Below are 14,831 nucleotides of genomic sequence, written 5' to 3' on the forward strand. Positions count from 1 at the left end.
TGGGTGTTAATCGAAAGGATTGATGTTGAAGCTGAAACTCCAATACTTTGGCCACCTGATGCAAAGGGCAGACTCATTTGAAAAGAGCCTGATGCTGGGAAAGATTGAGGGCAGGAGGAGAAGGGATGAGAGGATGAGATGGTTGGATGGCATCACTGACTCAATGGACATGGGTTTGGGTGGACTCCGGGAGTTGGTGATGGACGGGGAGGCCTGGCGTGCTGCGGTTCATGGGGTCACAAAGAGTCAGATGTGACTGAGCGACTGAACTAAACTGAACTGACCCTGTATTTAGAGCAAAGTTCTGGGTTTCCTGCTAGTTACCTGAATTTAGAGCAAAGTTCTGGGTTTCCTGCTAGTTACTCTGTATTTAGAGAAAAGTTCTGTGTTTCCTGCTGTGTTTGTCGTGATTCTTATGGCTCACTCTCATTATTTGGGATCTTCTTGCCTGAAAATGGGCATTTATCAAAACTTGGTCCTAAATGATTACTTTTTATTAATTACACATGTCTTGGCTAAAAGAGGCTCACACCCTAAATAAACCCATGGACTGTGTAGGGACGGAATGCATGCAGCTCTTTAAGAGCACACAGAGGTTTCAGTGGAAAAACTCTGTTGCAGCCATTTGTCCATGAAGAGTTAGGGGAAACAGAGGAGGACAAGTCAGGAATAATAGCAGTGGCAGGAACAGAGCTTGGGAGCTTGCTGTTAGACTTTCTGAGGCCAGTGAGGATGGAAGGGAAACATTTAGAGGGTAAAATCAAAAGGCTTTTTTCATTTATTAGGAGTGGAGAGTTTCCCACTGATGGTCACTGAATGGTGCCATTAACTGAGGGAGATAGCCAGGAAGGTGAAGGAGGGATGGATTATTGAGATTGAGATAATGGTGGTGTTTTTCAGGTGGTGATGTCCTGTAAGTGTTGGGCTATGTGGCTCTGGGATTCTGCAGAGAGACTTAGAGGTAGTTGACATAGATAGGGTAGTTGGAACAGGAAAATAAGGAGACCATTTGAAGTAGGAAAAGCCCTGGGCGGAGGATGGGAAGGAGATGTTAGGCAGTGGAAGGGGTTTGCAATGAAGGAGGGCAACAGGGGGCTTCCCTGATAGCTCGGTAGGTAAAGAATCTGCCTGCGATGCAGGAGACATGGGTTTGATCCCTGGGTTCGGAAGATACCCTGGAGAAGGAAATGGCAACCCAGTCCAGAACTGAAAAAGCTGGCGTAAAACTCAGCATTCAGAAAACTAAGATCATGGCATCCGGTCCCATCAGTTCAGTTCAGTCGCTCAGTCGTGTCTGACTCTTTGTGACCCCATGAATCACAGGATGCCAGGCCTCCCTGTCCATCACCAACTCCCAGAGTTCACTCAAACTCACGTCCATCGAGTCAGTGATGCCATCCAGCCATCTCATCCTCTGTCGTCTCCTTCTCCTCCTGCCCCCAATCCCTCCCAGCATCAAAGTCTTTTCCAGTGAGTCCACTCTTCACATGAGGTGGCCAAAGTACTGGAGTTTCAGCTTTAGCATCATTCCCTCCAAAGAACACCCAGGGCTGATCTCCTTTAGAATGGACTGGTTGGATCTCCTTGCAGTCCAAGGGACTCTCAGGAGTCTTCTCCAACACCACAGTTCAAAAGCATCAATTCTTCGGCGCTCAGCTTTCTGCACAGTCCAACTCACATCCATACATGACCACTGGAAAAACCATAGCCTTGACTAGACAGAGTTCTGTTGGCAAAGTAATGTCTCTGCTTTTCAATATGCTATCTAGGTTGGTCATAACTTTTCTTCCAAGGAGTAAGCATCTTTTAATTTAATGGCTGCAGTCACCACCTGGTCCCATCACTTCATGTCAAATAGATAGGGAAACAATGGAAACAATGACAGACTTTATTTTCTTGGGCCCCAAAATCACTGCAGATGGTGACTGCAGCCATGAAATTAAAAGTTGTTTGCTCCTTAGAAGAAAGGAGTTCCCTGGTGGCTCAGACGGTAAAACGTCTGTCTACAATGCCGGAGACTTGGGTTCAGTCCCTGGGTTGGGAAGATCCCCTGGAGAAGGAAATGGCAATCCACTCCAGTACTATTGCCTGGAAAATCCCATGGACAGAGGAGCCTGGTAGGCTACAGTCCACGGGGTCACAAAGAGTCAGACACGACTGAGCGACTTCACTTTCACTTTCACTTTCCTTAGAAGAAAAGCTATGACCAACCTAGAGAGCATATTAAAAAGCAGAGACGCTACTTTGCCAACAAAAGTTCATCTAGTCTAAGCTATGGTTTTTCCTGTAGTCATGTATGGATGTGAGAGTTGGACCATAAAGAAAGCTGAGCACCGAAGAATTGATGCTTTTTTTAAAAAATATAAATTTATTTATTTTAATTGGAGGTTAATTACTTTACAATATTGTATTGGTTTTGTCATACATCAACATGAATCTGCCACAGGTTTACATGTGTTCCCCATCCTGAACCCCCCTCTCTCCACCCTCCCCGTACCATCCCTCTGGGTTGTCCCAGTGCACCAGCCCCAAGCATCCAGTATCATGCATTGAACCTGGACTGGCGATTCGTTTCATATATGATGTTATACATGTTTCAATGCCATTCTCCCAAATCATCCCACCCTCTCCCTCCCCAACAGAGTCCAAAAGACTGTTCTATACATCTGTGTCTCTTTTGCTGTCTCGCATACAGGGTTACTGTTACCAGCTTTCTAAATTCCATATATATGTGTTAGTATATTGTGTTGGTGTTTTTCTTTCTGGCTTACTTCACTCCGTATAATAGGCTCCAGTTTCATCCACCTCATTAGAACTGATTCAAATGTATTCTTTTTAATGGCTGAGTAATACTCCATTGTGTATATGTACCACAACTTTCTTATCCATTCATCTGCTGATGGACATCTAGGTTGCTTCCATGTCCTGGCTATTATAAACAGTGCTGCGATGAACATTGGGGTACATGTGTCTCTTTCAATTCTGGTTTCCTTGGTGTGTATGCCCAGCAGTGGGATAGAATTGATGCTTTTGAACCGTGGTGTTGGAGAAGACTCTTGAGAGTCCCTTGGACTGCAAGGAGATCAAACCAGTCAATCCTAAAGGAAATCAATCCTGAATATTCATTGGAAGGACTGATGCTGAGCCTGAAACTCCAAAACTTTGGCCACCTGATGTGAAGAACTGACTCATTGGAAAAGACCCTGATGCTGGGAAAGGTTGAGGGCAGGAGGAGAAGGGGACAGCAGAGGATGAAATGGTTGGATGACATCACCAACTTGATGGACATGAGTTTGAGCAATCTCTGGAAGTTGGTGATGGACAGGGAAGCCTGGTGTGCTACATTCCATGGGGTTGCAAAGAGTCAGACATGACTGAGTGAATTGAAGTGAATTAGCTTCCTGATGGAGCTAATCCAGATACCTCTGATCCGTAATATGGTCCCTTGGTGGAATCTTGGTCATTTGTTGATGATTATAATCACAACTGATATTTATTGAATGCCTATTCTATGTACATGATCTCAGCTCCTTTACTTAATCTTTCTGAGATTTCCTCAGAGGAAATCAGTTTTCCTCATCTGTAAAATGGGGATAATACTAATGTCTACCTTGTGACATGGTAAGGATTAAACAAACCAATTTAGCATAATGTTTAACACATTTAATAAGCACTCAACAAGTGGTAGACTCATAACCATTATATTATCCTATTTAATTCTCACTGCCCTGCGAAATAAGTTGTATTACTATACTTTTTTGACAGAAGAAGCATTTGGAACTCAGATTGAGTGATTGCCTTAGATCACTTACGATAATCAGCTGATGACGCAGAATCAGGATTGAATCTGAAGCCAGGGTTTGGTGCACTGTGGAGCTCTTAGTGGGATTATCTGTGTCATGTGGCCACATGAAAGGGGTAAGTAATTTTGGTACCCAGGAAGATAGGTCAAATAAGCAACTATTTGGTAATTGTTAATAACCAGGTGCTACTACACCTTCTGTGGGTGAAGGCAAAGACTCAAGAAATAAGAGTTCATAGTGTTAATTCCCAGTATTAACCACTAGTTCTACTTTCCCCTGGTATAACCTGTCTGGTCTTCACCTTTGCCCAGCCTCATTCTTAGGGACTAGGTGACTTCCTCCATCTCTTCCCCAGCCATCTCCTGTTTGACCTCTACCAGCCCTCCATGGAAGGGGCCTCAGCATTGGCCCATTGCTCAGCCTTTCTGAGTCACGATTGCCAGAAGTCTTTGTAGGCTATTGCTTCCTTCCTTTATCATATGTCACATACCAGTGTCCACATATTACACAGGTGCACATTCTTGATTTTACCCACGCATATAGGTGCTGGGCACGTTATTTTATATCAGAACAAAGCCTGTTCAGTCCTTACACCGAAAGTCCCCTAAGGGTAGGGGCTAAATGTCTTCCTCTATTTTTTTTTAATGTTTTATTTTGTTTTTGGTAATACCATGCAGCTTATGGAATTTTAGTTTCCTGACCAGGGATTGAACCTGCACTCTAGGCAGTGAAAACATAGTCCTGACCAGTGAACTCCCAGGGAATTCCGTCTCTTCCTTTGTGATTCCTCCTTTCCCACCAGAGGAAAAAATATTCGTACCTAGAACCCAACTAAAGAAGGAAGTGGCACAGCCTCCCTAAGATGTAGAAGATACCAATGAGGAGAGCAGGCAGGATTTCAAATGGGTGGGTAAAGCCAGAAGCTCCTAAGAACACCAAAGGAAGGCTAAGTATAGTCTCTATTTGAATAACACCCTTTTTTCTTTTCAAATTAATCTTGTTTTTTTTTCATAAGCATGGCCCTCTATAAGTTATCCCTGTTCTCAAGGTTCATGCACATAGGGGCTGGACTTATTTTTGATAATGAAGGAATTTCATATAAAGGTTGCATAGCTGTGAGAGGCCAGTGGGAATAGTATAACCAGAATTTATTCTCATTTACTCTTCAGACCAAGCCAGTGGAGAAAGTACTGACTGGTCCTATGACTCTGGCATCAAATACTCATTTGCCTTTGAACTGAAAGACAGGCAGGTTGATATGGCTTCCTCTTGCCAGCCAATCAGATCTTTAGTTCAGTTAGTCAATTCAGTCACTCAGTCGTGTTCAAATCTTTGCAACCCATGGACTGCAGCATCCCAGGCTTCCCTGTCCATCACAAACTCCTGGAGCTTGCTCAAACTCATGTCCATCGAGTCAGTGATGCCATCCAACCATATCATCGTTTGTCATCCCCTTCTCCTCCTGCCGTCAATCTTTCCCAGCTTCAGGGTCTTTTCCAGTGAGTCAGTTCTTCACATCAGGTGGTCAAAGTATGGCTCCTCTGTCCGTGGGATTCTCTAGGCAAGAATACTGGAGTGGATTGCCATGCTGTTCTCCAGGGATCTTCTCTTATCTCCTGCAATGGCAGGCAGGTTCTTTACCACTGTTCCACCTGGGAAGCCCAATCAGATCTTAGCCACAAGCAAAAGAGACCTGGCTTGGCTTGAAGACAATCATGGAGCCTGTGTGAGACTGCCCTCATTAGGACTCTGGGGACTAAATACCATTAAAACCTCTCTGATTGGAAGTAAAATTGGGTTATGATTATTCCTTTTTCTAATCCTGATATAGGAACATTATATCATTGATTTATGTTGCCCTGAAACACAGCAAACTGATATTTTAAAAACCTTTATCTTTTAAAATCCCATTTAAAGCAAATGCTACCAACATCCTTTAAAAATTAAAAGAATTTGTGGTGAAATATACATATCATAAAATGATTTTAACCATTTTGAGTGTGCAGCTCATGTGCATTCACAGTGTTGTACAATAATCACCATCATAGATCTCCAGAAATTTTCCATCATCCCAAACTGAAACTCTGTACCCATTAAGCAACAACTTCCTGTTTTTTTTTTCTCCAGCCTGTGGTAATTCTATTCTATTTCTGTCTTTATGAATTTACCTATTCTAGGTACCACGTATAAATGGAATCATATGGTACTTGTCCTCTCATGACTGGCTTATTTCACTTAGCATAATGTTTTTGAGATTCACCAATGTTGTGGTATATGTCAGCTCCTTCATCTTAATAGAGTAACATTTTAGAGCTAGAAAGAGACTTCTGAGTTTATTAATTCAATAAATACTAGTTAAGCAACTAGACTGTGCCGAGTATCCTGCTAGGTGCTGCATACTCTGGGTCCATTGTTGACTTTCGCATTTCTGTTTCTGATACACTGCAAGATAAAAGCTAGTGATGGCAAACCAATGACATTCCTCCCTCCAGGCTGCTCCATCAACCTGAGTCTCCGATTCCATATCATTTCTCTTTAGACATTGACTTCCTTTAGAGATTTGGATTTTCTTCATGTTAATGGCTTTCCTTGGGAGATACAGGTGGGAAGTGAATTTCACCTTGCCTGGAATTCTGAGTGCTTGATTACTTAGTTCAGATTTCTTACAGATTAAGGTCTCAGCTTCTCAGGCTGAACTCGATCTTGGTGAAGTAGAGCCCAGCTTTTTTGACAGATCAAGGTGGGCCTAGGCGTTCATTTTCAGTGTTGGAAGGACAAAAGAGCCTCAATAGAGGCTCCCCAGCTCCACAACTCCTGACCAACTCTTCTTGACCAGACCATAGACAGACTTCCCTGAGCTCTCTTTTCTACTAGCTTTATCATTGGACCCTAAGTCAGTCTTAGCAAAGAATACTGATAAGTCATCCCTCAGTCCTTGATATCTGATTAGGTTCCTTATTCTCTACCATTGATGTCTAAATCTGTAGCCTGCCTTTTGCACAAATCCTGTTAGGCCAGTTAAGCAAAAATTCTCCCTATACTTTATGTCTCCTCTTAGCAATTTTCCATCCACTGACCTCCTTGCTCTGCTATATTTAATAGATTTGAAGTTGAACACAGTTAATCTGTCCTGTTGCATGACCTCTATTGCAATAACCATTTTTTTTTTTTTTTTTCCTTTTTAGCCACACTGCACAACACGTGGGATCTTAGTTCCCCAACCAGGGCTCTAACCTGTGCGCCTTGTGTTGGAAGCATGGAGTCTTAACCACTGGACCACCAGGGAAGTCTTGTTGCAATAATCTTGAATGAAGTCTCTCTTACAGTTGTAACAAATGTCAGAATAACATTTCTTTAGCACTCCCAACCGTGACCCTTGGTTGAATCCACTCCCCTTGAGAAAATACAGAAAGAATGTGGATGGGGGACAGTAGAATGGGGGAGGCTTGTGCGATCTGGGGCACCTTGGGCGGATTGAAAGGCTCCAGAGTCCTTAAGAAGTGGTGGAGATCATGAGTGTCTTCCACTTATTCTTCTGTGACTTGGTAGAAAGGACACCAGACTCGGAACCTAGTAAATGTAAGAAAGTCTTATTAATAATGCTATTAAGCCTTATCTTTTTAGATTCCAAGGAAAACTGATAATTTATTAAGACTAACACATTTCTCCTATACCGTGTACCTCATATATTTTTGCCTTTTTAGTGGAGTCAGAAAAATTAAGTGTTAGATTCAAAACAGAAGCCACAAACTTTCCATCATGATCTACTCTCACCAGAGAAGGGCTTGTCAAGTGTGTGAAGTGTGTGATCTTGGAGTTGACTTGGGGTTTCTTTGACAGTCTTTATTTTTATTCTAGAGCTAACACAATTTCAGGTTTATAATCTGGCCTCTTCTGTCAGTGTAAGTTCTATCCAGCCCTGTGGGACTTCCCTATTTACTCAAAAAACAATCCTTAAAACCAAGTGTTAAGCAATACAGAACCCTTATCACAGACTTTTCCAGCCTGAGGAGCAGATTTCTGACTTTGTAGGTCAAGAGGCTTGGCCTTTATCACTCAAAAGGAATGCAAGAGGCATCAAAGACCCACCTGATGTACTGTCAAGAGTTGCAAGGGTGCTTAGGAATCATATTAACATTTTTGAGGACATGAGTCTGCCTCAGACTCCTTATAACTACAGCTTGACTCAACCACTCTATGACTGGCATCCTTGGAACATGAAGTGGATACTGTTCTTTGGGGCCCTTATTGGGTCTGGCATCTGTGACCGAGAAACATTTTCTGGGTAAGTTCCTTTTGGACTTATTACTTAGTTCAGAGATACAGGCACCAAATAGATTTGGACATGAATGGCTGATTGTACCTCAGGTGGTATGGTGCTGAGAGGGAAGACCTGGATTCCTGTCCCAGCTCTGCTCTTGTATCTTGGACCAATTACTTCTTTCTCAGGCTCAGTTTTAGCTGTCGTGTCAAAACTAGGTGGTCTTTGGTCCCTCCCCAGCCCCATAATTCCCGCCAGTTCTTTCTTCCAGGTTCTTATTCCTAAGGTCAGTTTTAGGCATCTCCTACTTTCTTACTCCTGTGTGAACTACTAGGACTTACCAGTTGTTTCTAATTTCTGCTATGTTTTGTTGTTGTTTATTCGCTGAGTTGTGTCTAACTTTTACAACCCTATGAACTGTAGCTCACCAGGCTCCTCTGTCTGTGGGATTTCCCAGGCAAGAGTACTGGAGTGGGTTGCTATTTCCTTCTCCAGGGATCTTTCTGACCTAGGGATTGAACACGAGGCTCCTACATTGGCAGGTGGATTCTTTACCGCTGAACCACCAGGGAAGCCCAGTTTATGCCATACTTAGAGGAAAACCTGGGTCACAGGCTTCTTGGCTTCACCTTCCTGTTAACAGTTAAGTTTGGCAGACCCTTCTTGGTAGCATCTAGCATATGGAGATTTGATGGGTCTTGCTTAGCCTTAGCTGTGAAAGGCAACAGTACACCTGTTCATTCTGTATGTGCGCGTGCACAGGCACATGTGCTCCACGTGGAATGCCTTTTGGTTTACAAAGGAGAGGACATTGGGAGGTAGGAGAGATGAAAGGATGCTGTGGTACCCTACTGGAAGATTGAATTCTAATAACTCATTACTGCATAATGCTTTGCCATTTGCAAAGAGCTGTCACGTACATTATCTTTTGGATCACACAATTCTGCCAGGCAGGGGTGTTATTTTCCTCAATTTAAACATGAAAAAAATTCAGCCTTAGAAAGATTAAGAAACCTGCCCAAGGCTACTCAGCTGGTAAGCAGGGGAGTTGGAACTCTGAATGCAAAACCCAAGTGCAGTCCATGGGGTCACAAAAAGTCAGACATGACTGAGCAACTGAACAACAATCTCCAGAAAGAATCCTATATCTAACTGATTTGTCTATATCTGTTAGTTAACTCTCCATTATACTATCTGGCTAAAGGGACTTTGAGATTGTTTATTGAAGTAATTACTCATGTGTGATTGAGTAATTTTTATGGTGATGACTTCCGTTCACACCTGGTCTCTACTGCCAAATAGCTCAGAGCGCTTAGGCATAACAGGTGGTAAGGGAAGGAGATTTCTCCACAGGCAGCTCAGCAGTAAGTGTGTAATAACTACATTTGCTGCTATGTGGGCTGACGCATAAAGCTCTCAGGCTCCTGCTGCATCTATTCACGTGGCTGAAAAAAAAACTTTTATTTCTCAAGATACAGATTTCTCATATAATGCAGTGGACACCTGGGTTGATACTGCTTGGCTGGGCTCTGGAGTGCTTACCATAGGAGCTTACACAGAAAGTGCTGTGTGCCTGAGCAAATTGCAGACAGTTTTAATCAATAGTGTCATCAGTTCAGTTCAGTTCAGTCGCTCAGTCGTGTCTGACTCTTTGCGACCCCATGAACCCCAGCACGCCAGTCCTCCCTGTCCATCACCAACTCCCAGAGTTCACTCAAACTCACGTCCATCGAGTCAGTGATGCCATCTAGCCATCTCATCCTCTGTCATCCCCTTTTCCTCCTGCCCCTAATCCCTTCCAGCATCAGAGTCTTTTCCAATGAGTCAACTCTTCACATGAGGTGGCCAAAGTACTGGAGTTTCAGCTTTAGCATCATTCCTTCCAAAGAAATCCCAGGGCTGATCTCCTTTAGAATGGACTGGTTGGATCTCCTTGCAGTCCAAGGGACTCTCAAGAGTCTTCTCCAACACCACAGTTCAAAAGCATCAATTCTTCGTTACTCAGCTTTCTTCACAGTCCAACTCTCACACCCATACATGAGCACTGGAAAAACCATAGCCTTAACTAGACGGACCTTTGTTGACAAAGTAATGTCTCTGTTTTTGAATATGCTATCTAGGTTGGTCGTAACTTTCCTTCCAAGGAGTAAGCGTCTTTTCATTTCATGGCTGCAGTCACCATCTGCAGTGATTTTGGAGCCCCCCAAAATAAAGTCTGACACCGTTTCCACTGTTTTCCCATCTATTTCCCATGAAGTGATGGGACCAGATGCCATGATCTTTGTTTTCTGAATGTTGAGCTTTAAGCCACCTTTTCCCTCTCCTCTTTCACTTTCATCAAGAGGCTTTTTAGTTCCTCTTCACTTTCTGCCATAAGGGTGGTATTATCTGCATATCTGAGGTTATCGATTTTCTCCCAGCAATCTTGATTCCAGATTGTGCTTCTTCCAGCCCAGTGTTTCTCATGATGTACTACTCTGCATATAAGTTAAACAAGCAGGGTGACAGTATACAGCCTTAACGTACTCCTTTTCCTGTTTGGAACCAGTCTGTTGTTCCATGTCCAGTTCTAACTGTCGCCTCCTGACCTGCATATAGGTTTCTCAAATCTTTCTCGCCTTATAGTAGGGAAACCAGCAAAGGTGGAGGAATTCTTCCTGAGGTCCATAAACATAGCCTAGACACCCAACTTGGTGAACATCTAGAGCCAGGGGAAGTTGATTTCTGAGCATTCGAGTGATTGGATAGCCGGGAAGCAGGTTGGGTTGTAGGGGCAACAGTGCCAATGGAGATGGAGGCGATGGTTTCATCCCCCCACCAGCCCCAGTCTCTGCTCCTTCCACCTAACTCACCCACCTCCCCAGTCTCTCTCATTCTGCTGGTGTCTTCTCTCCTGGGCTCCACTCATCTTAAGGATAGGATGGTGGCCAGGATGCCTAAAGGTGTACAGCAGGCAGAGAACAGGAAATAGTTGCAGAACTTGTAGCATTGGCAGTAACTGGTAGGCATTTAAGAGTTCCATGAAATCATCTCAGATGTGGTGGCTTCTAAGACTGGCTGGGGATGCAAGTAAGAAAGGCGCAAAGAACGTGCTGCTTGGCCACCCACATGGTGAAAGGGGGAGGGATAGAAGCTCAGAACCAAGGTGACTACTGACTGTCCAGCACATGGGATGAGTGTGAAAATGCTGAGAGTGGATCACTGACCATTGTGTTGGCAGCAGCTGCCAGTCCGGGTATTGGAGAGCACCAGAGTTAAGAAGAGCTGTAGGAACACTTACCTGTGTGGAGTAGGAAGGGTAAACATGGCAACCTGCAAACCCCAGCATGTCCCCTTCCCCAGGCCAATTTTCCATCTTCAGAAAGAGCTTAAATCTTTGAAAAGATTTCCAGATGGTGGAGATAGGTTATGTTCCACCACCCACACTCTCAGGGTGCATTTTCCAAATAGAGACAAAGCTAGTGAGGGCAAGAGAAAGGCTGCCCTTCACCTGGCACCCACTTACGTTTTTTCTGCTTCTAGGTATGGATGAACTTACGTTCATGAGAATAATGTTAGATCCTCCCTGCCTCCTGCCAGTTTTTAGTGCCATCTGAAGATTGTCCTTAACATTGTCTTTTCTGGTTGAGGAAAACCTTATGGGTGATGAAGGTTGATCCTAAAGCCTGGGTGAGAGATTGGCTAGGCAGATAAAGAAAAGGGCTGGATATCCAGGCAGAGGAAACAACATGTGCAAAGGCATAGGAGGGCAAAACGTATGGTGAATTTGGGATTTGAGTGAAGCTGGAGCCAAGAATGTGTAGGAGGGAGAGACGGAGGAGAGACATGTGGGGAAAGACTCTATTCTGTACCAGCTTTTCCGCCCTGCCTGTCTGCATGTTACAGATGTGTCTTTATCCTTTGGAGCAAGGCTAATTAGGATGTAATGAAATGAGCTGTGAGTTTAATCATCATCAGGGCCAATTAGATTCCCTGTACTCCCTTGTGGACTGTGCCCAGGAGTATGAAAGTTCTGCTGTGAAGTTACCACTTTGGGAGAATTAAAGCACATGTTGTGGATGAATGTGTAACATGGTTTTAATATTCTTAAGAGCCCATCCTATTCCTTCTCCTTCCTTGTTCTCTTTGTGATACTCTAGTCAATGCTGTATTTTACCAATGCCTCATTTTGCTAACAGAGATGCCAGTGCACAGGCACTTTTCAGAACACCCATTTTAAAAATTTTATTTATTTTTGATTGGAGGATAACTGCTTTACAATATTGTATTGGTTTCTGTCATACATCAACATGAATCAGCCATAGATATAATATGTCCCCTCCCTCTGAACCTCCCTCCCATTCCACCCCGCCTCCTCCCCATCCCACCCCTCTAGGTTATCACACAGTCCCGGTTGAACTCCCTGTGTCAAACAACAAACTCCCACTGGCTGTCTGTTTTCCGTTTGGTAATGTATGTTTCCATGCTGCCCTCTCCATTCATCCTACCTCCCCTTCTCCCACTGTGTCCACAAGTCTGTTCTATGTCTGTGTCTCCACTGCTGCCCTGCAAATAGGCAGAACACCCATTTTTAAGATGCCCCTTTTTCTGGAGTATTGAGGACAGGTTGTGACAGAGCATGAGTTCTACAGATAGGTCCTGGTACTCAGCTAGGAGGAAGGGTTTCCCTTTTGTCTTAAACCTGTTACTTTTGCAAGGCTGCTTGCCTGTATCAGGGAAATGGTGGTTTGATTCCCCATCTTCCCAGGGCTGCAGTCCAATATGTAGCAAGTCTGTCAGGTTCGGGCTGATACCTGCCAGCCAGTGGCTTCTCCACTGTGGGCTCAGAGACTCCCATGGGATGCATTTGGCTGCCCACCTCCCAGGACCCTGTGGAGACCAGATGAGCAGGGGGAAAGTGAGGCTTCAGCAATGGCGTTCCCTTCAAATCTGCTGCCTGCAACGGAAGCAACTCTGCAGCGGACCTTACCTCCCTAGAGGCTAGACCAGACCCTTTGGAGACCCCCCAGAAGCTCCCAGAACAAAGTTAAGCTCTGAGAGTTCATCCGGATTAGACCGGTTTTCTGATGAGGAGATGCTGATCTGCCACGTGAGGCTGCACGTTTAGCTCCCTGTGACAGAACCATTTTCTCTGTCAACAGGTCCTTCAGCCCACAGCCGTCTCCAGCAGCTCTTCCCGCATTCATTTGTGTCAAAGGGATGACGCATGTGACAGTGTTGAGTGCCGATTCATTCGGGCCGTCACCTAGCAACGGCCTAATGGCTCCCCTGGCTCTCTGAGCCGGCTGAGAGCACAAAGGCAGCTTTTCAGGCTTGGCCTTCTCCCACCCACACACAGGACTTCGGGGGCCTCTACCCCTGCTGCTGCCGCGGGAGCTAAATGATGTATAGGAAACGAGTGCAGGACGAACAACAAAGGGGGGCTTGGGACTGGCCAGCTTCCTTCTGGGCCCTGTCAGAGCCCCATTGGGGGGATGAATCCCAAATTCAGCCCCAGCACCATGCATTGGTGTAGGATTCCGGAGCTGGAAGGGCCTGGAGAGCACCCAGCCTCTCCCCTCTTTGGTAAGAGGAAAAATAACTAACCCTCCCAGGATGGAAGGTCTGTTCTCTTTCCTTGCTCTTTCCAGCGTGGACATTCAGCCAGTTTCAGTCCTAGACCTTGACAGTGAAGAAGTGCCTCTTTATGTCTTGAGTTAGCTTTGCGTGTAGCTCAGGAACATTCCTTTCTGCAAAATATATATGTTTTTCATTATAAAGTAATATGACCACATTACAGAAAACAGATACGAGGGGAAAAAAGTAAGTCATCCATAATCCCATGACCCGAACATAAGCACTGTCAGCATTTGCTATATTTCCGTTGTCTGTTTTTCTTCCAATGCATCTGCTTTTTCCATACTTACAGTCATGGCATACATACAATTTTGTGTCCTGCTCTTTCACTTAATATTTCCCTGAAAGTTATATACCATAAGCACTTTTTCATATTTGCCACGTAGCCTTATTTTTAGTGGCTATATATTATAACCAAAGACTAGACCATTTCCTTTCATTATGTCTGGGATAGTAGGCCTGGGGTTTATTTGCCAGCTGAAAGCTTTACCATTATCTTTTGCTTTTTTTCCCCCCACTTTCTCCAGGCACCAAGTTTTCAGAATTAACATCAGAAATGAAGATGAGATCAGCAAACTCAATCGGCTAGTGAATTCAGACAACCTTAAGGTACCTAGTTCTCTTTCTCTTGAGTATCAATTAACCGTGGTGGGAGAAGACTCTTGCAGCACTGGCATTGTTATTCCTGAAGAGTTTCTGTGTATAATCCTATATTAATCAACATGTCTTTATACAATGGAGAGAGCTGGTGGGGAAGTGCTCTCCAGGGAGATGGGGTCCTTAGCAGAGGGCTTCATCTTTCTGCCATTGACTTGTCACTCCTTGAGCTTTGCCATGTGTTGCCTGCTGGGCAGGCCTGACCAGATAAAACTGAAATGGCAGAAGTTTGCCCTTGTGCAGAACTCAGCTTCTCAGGGACCACCCAGGCTTTTGGCAGTTGTTCTAGAAGAATGAGTTCTTTGTGCTTTTTACCTGAACTATCCTTTAACCTGGTTTTACTTCTTTTCTCCTCAGCTCGACTTGTGGAAATCTCCCTCTACCCTCGGTCATCCTGCAGATGTCCTGGTCCCTTCTTTCAGTCTGCAGGAAGTCAAATCCTTCCTGGAGGACCATGGCTTAGAGTACTCAGTGGCTATTGAAGACCTGCAGGT

At 44.4% G+C, this 14,831-nt stretch overlaps 1 protein-coding gene across 2 annotated transcripts in view; it reads left to right on the forward strand.

Moving 5' to 3' along the window:
• LOC109557628 (carboxypeptidase A5) overlaps window positions 1-14,831 on the forward strand; it is a 93,268-nt gene that overhangs the window by 11,975 nt on the left and 66,462 nt on the right. For both annotated transcript variants that reach the window (XM_019959083.2, XM_070788170.1), the window contains exons 3-6: window positions 3,766-3,918; window positions 6,989-8,088; window positions 14,208-14,289; window positions 14,695-14,829. In XM_019959083.2, the coding sequence (XP_019814642.2) occupies window positions 7,952-8,088; window positions 14,208-14,289; window positions 14,695-14,829 (354 nt within the window). In that variant the 5' untranslated portion in view covers window positions 3,766-3,918; window positions 6,989-7,951. The remainder of the gene's footprint in view (window positions 1-3,765; window positions 3,919-6,988; window positions 8,089-14,207; window positions 14,290-14,694; window positions 14,830-14,831) is intronic.

This window comes from Bos indicus, chromosome 4 (assembly GCF_029378745.1).
Source record: "Bos indicus isolate NIAB-ARS_2022 breed Sahiwal x Tharparkar chromosome 4, NIAB-ARS_B.indTharparkar_mat_pri_1.0, whole genome shotgun sequence".
In the NCBI taxonomy this organism is placed as follows: Eukaryota; Metazoa; Chordata; class Mammalia; order Artiodactyla; family Bovidae; genus Bos; species Bos indicus.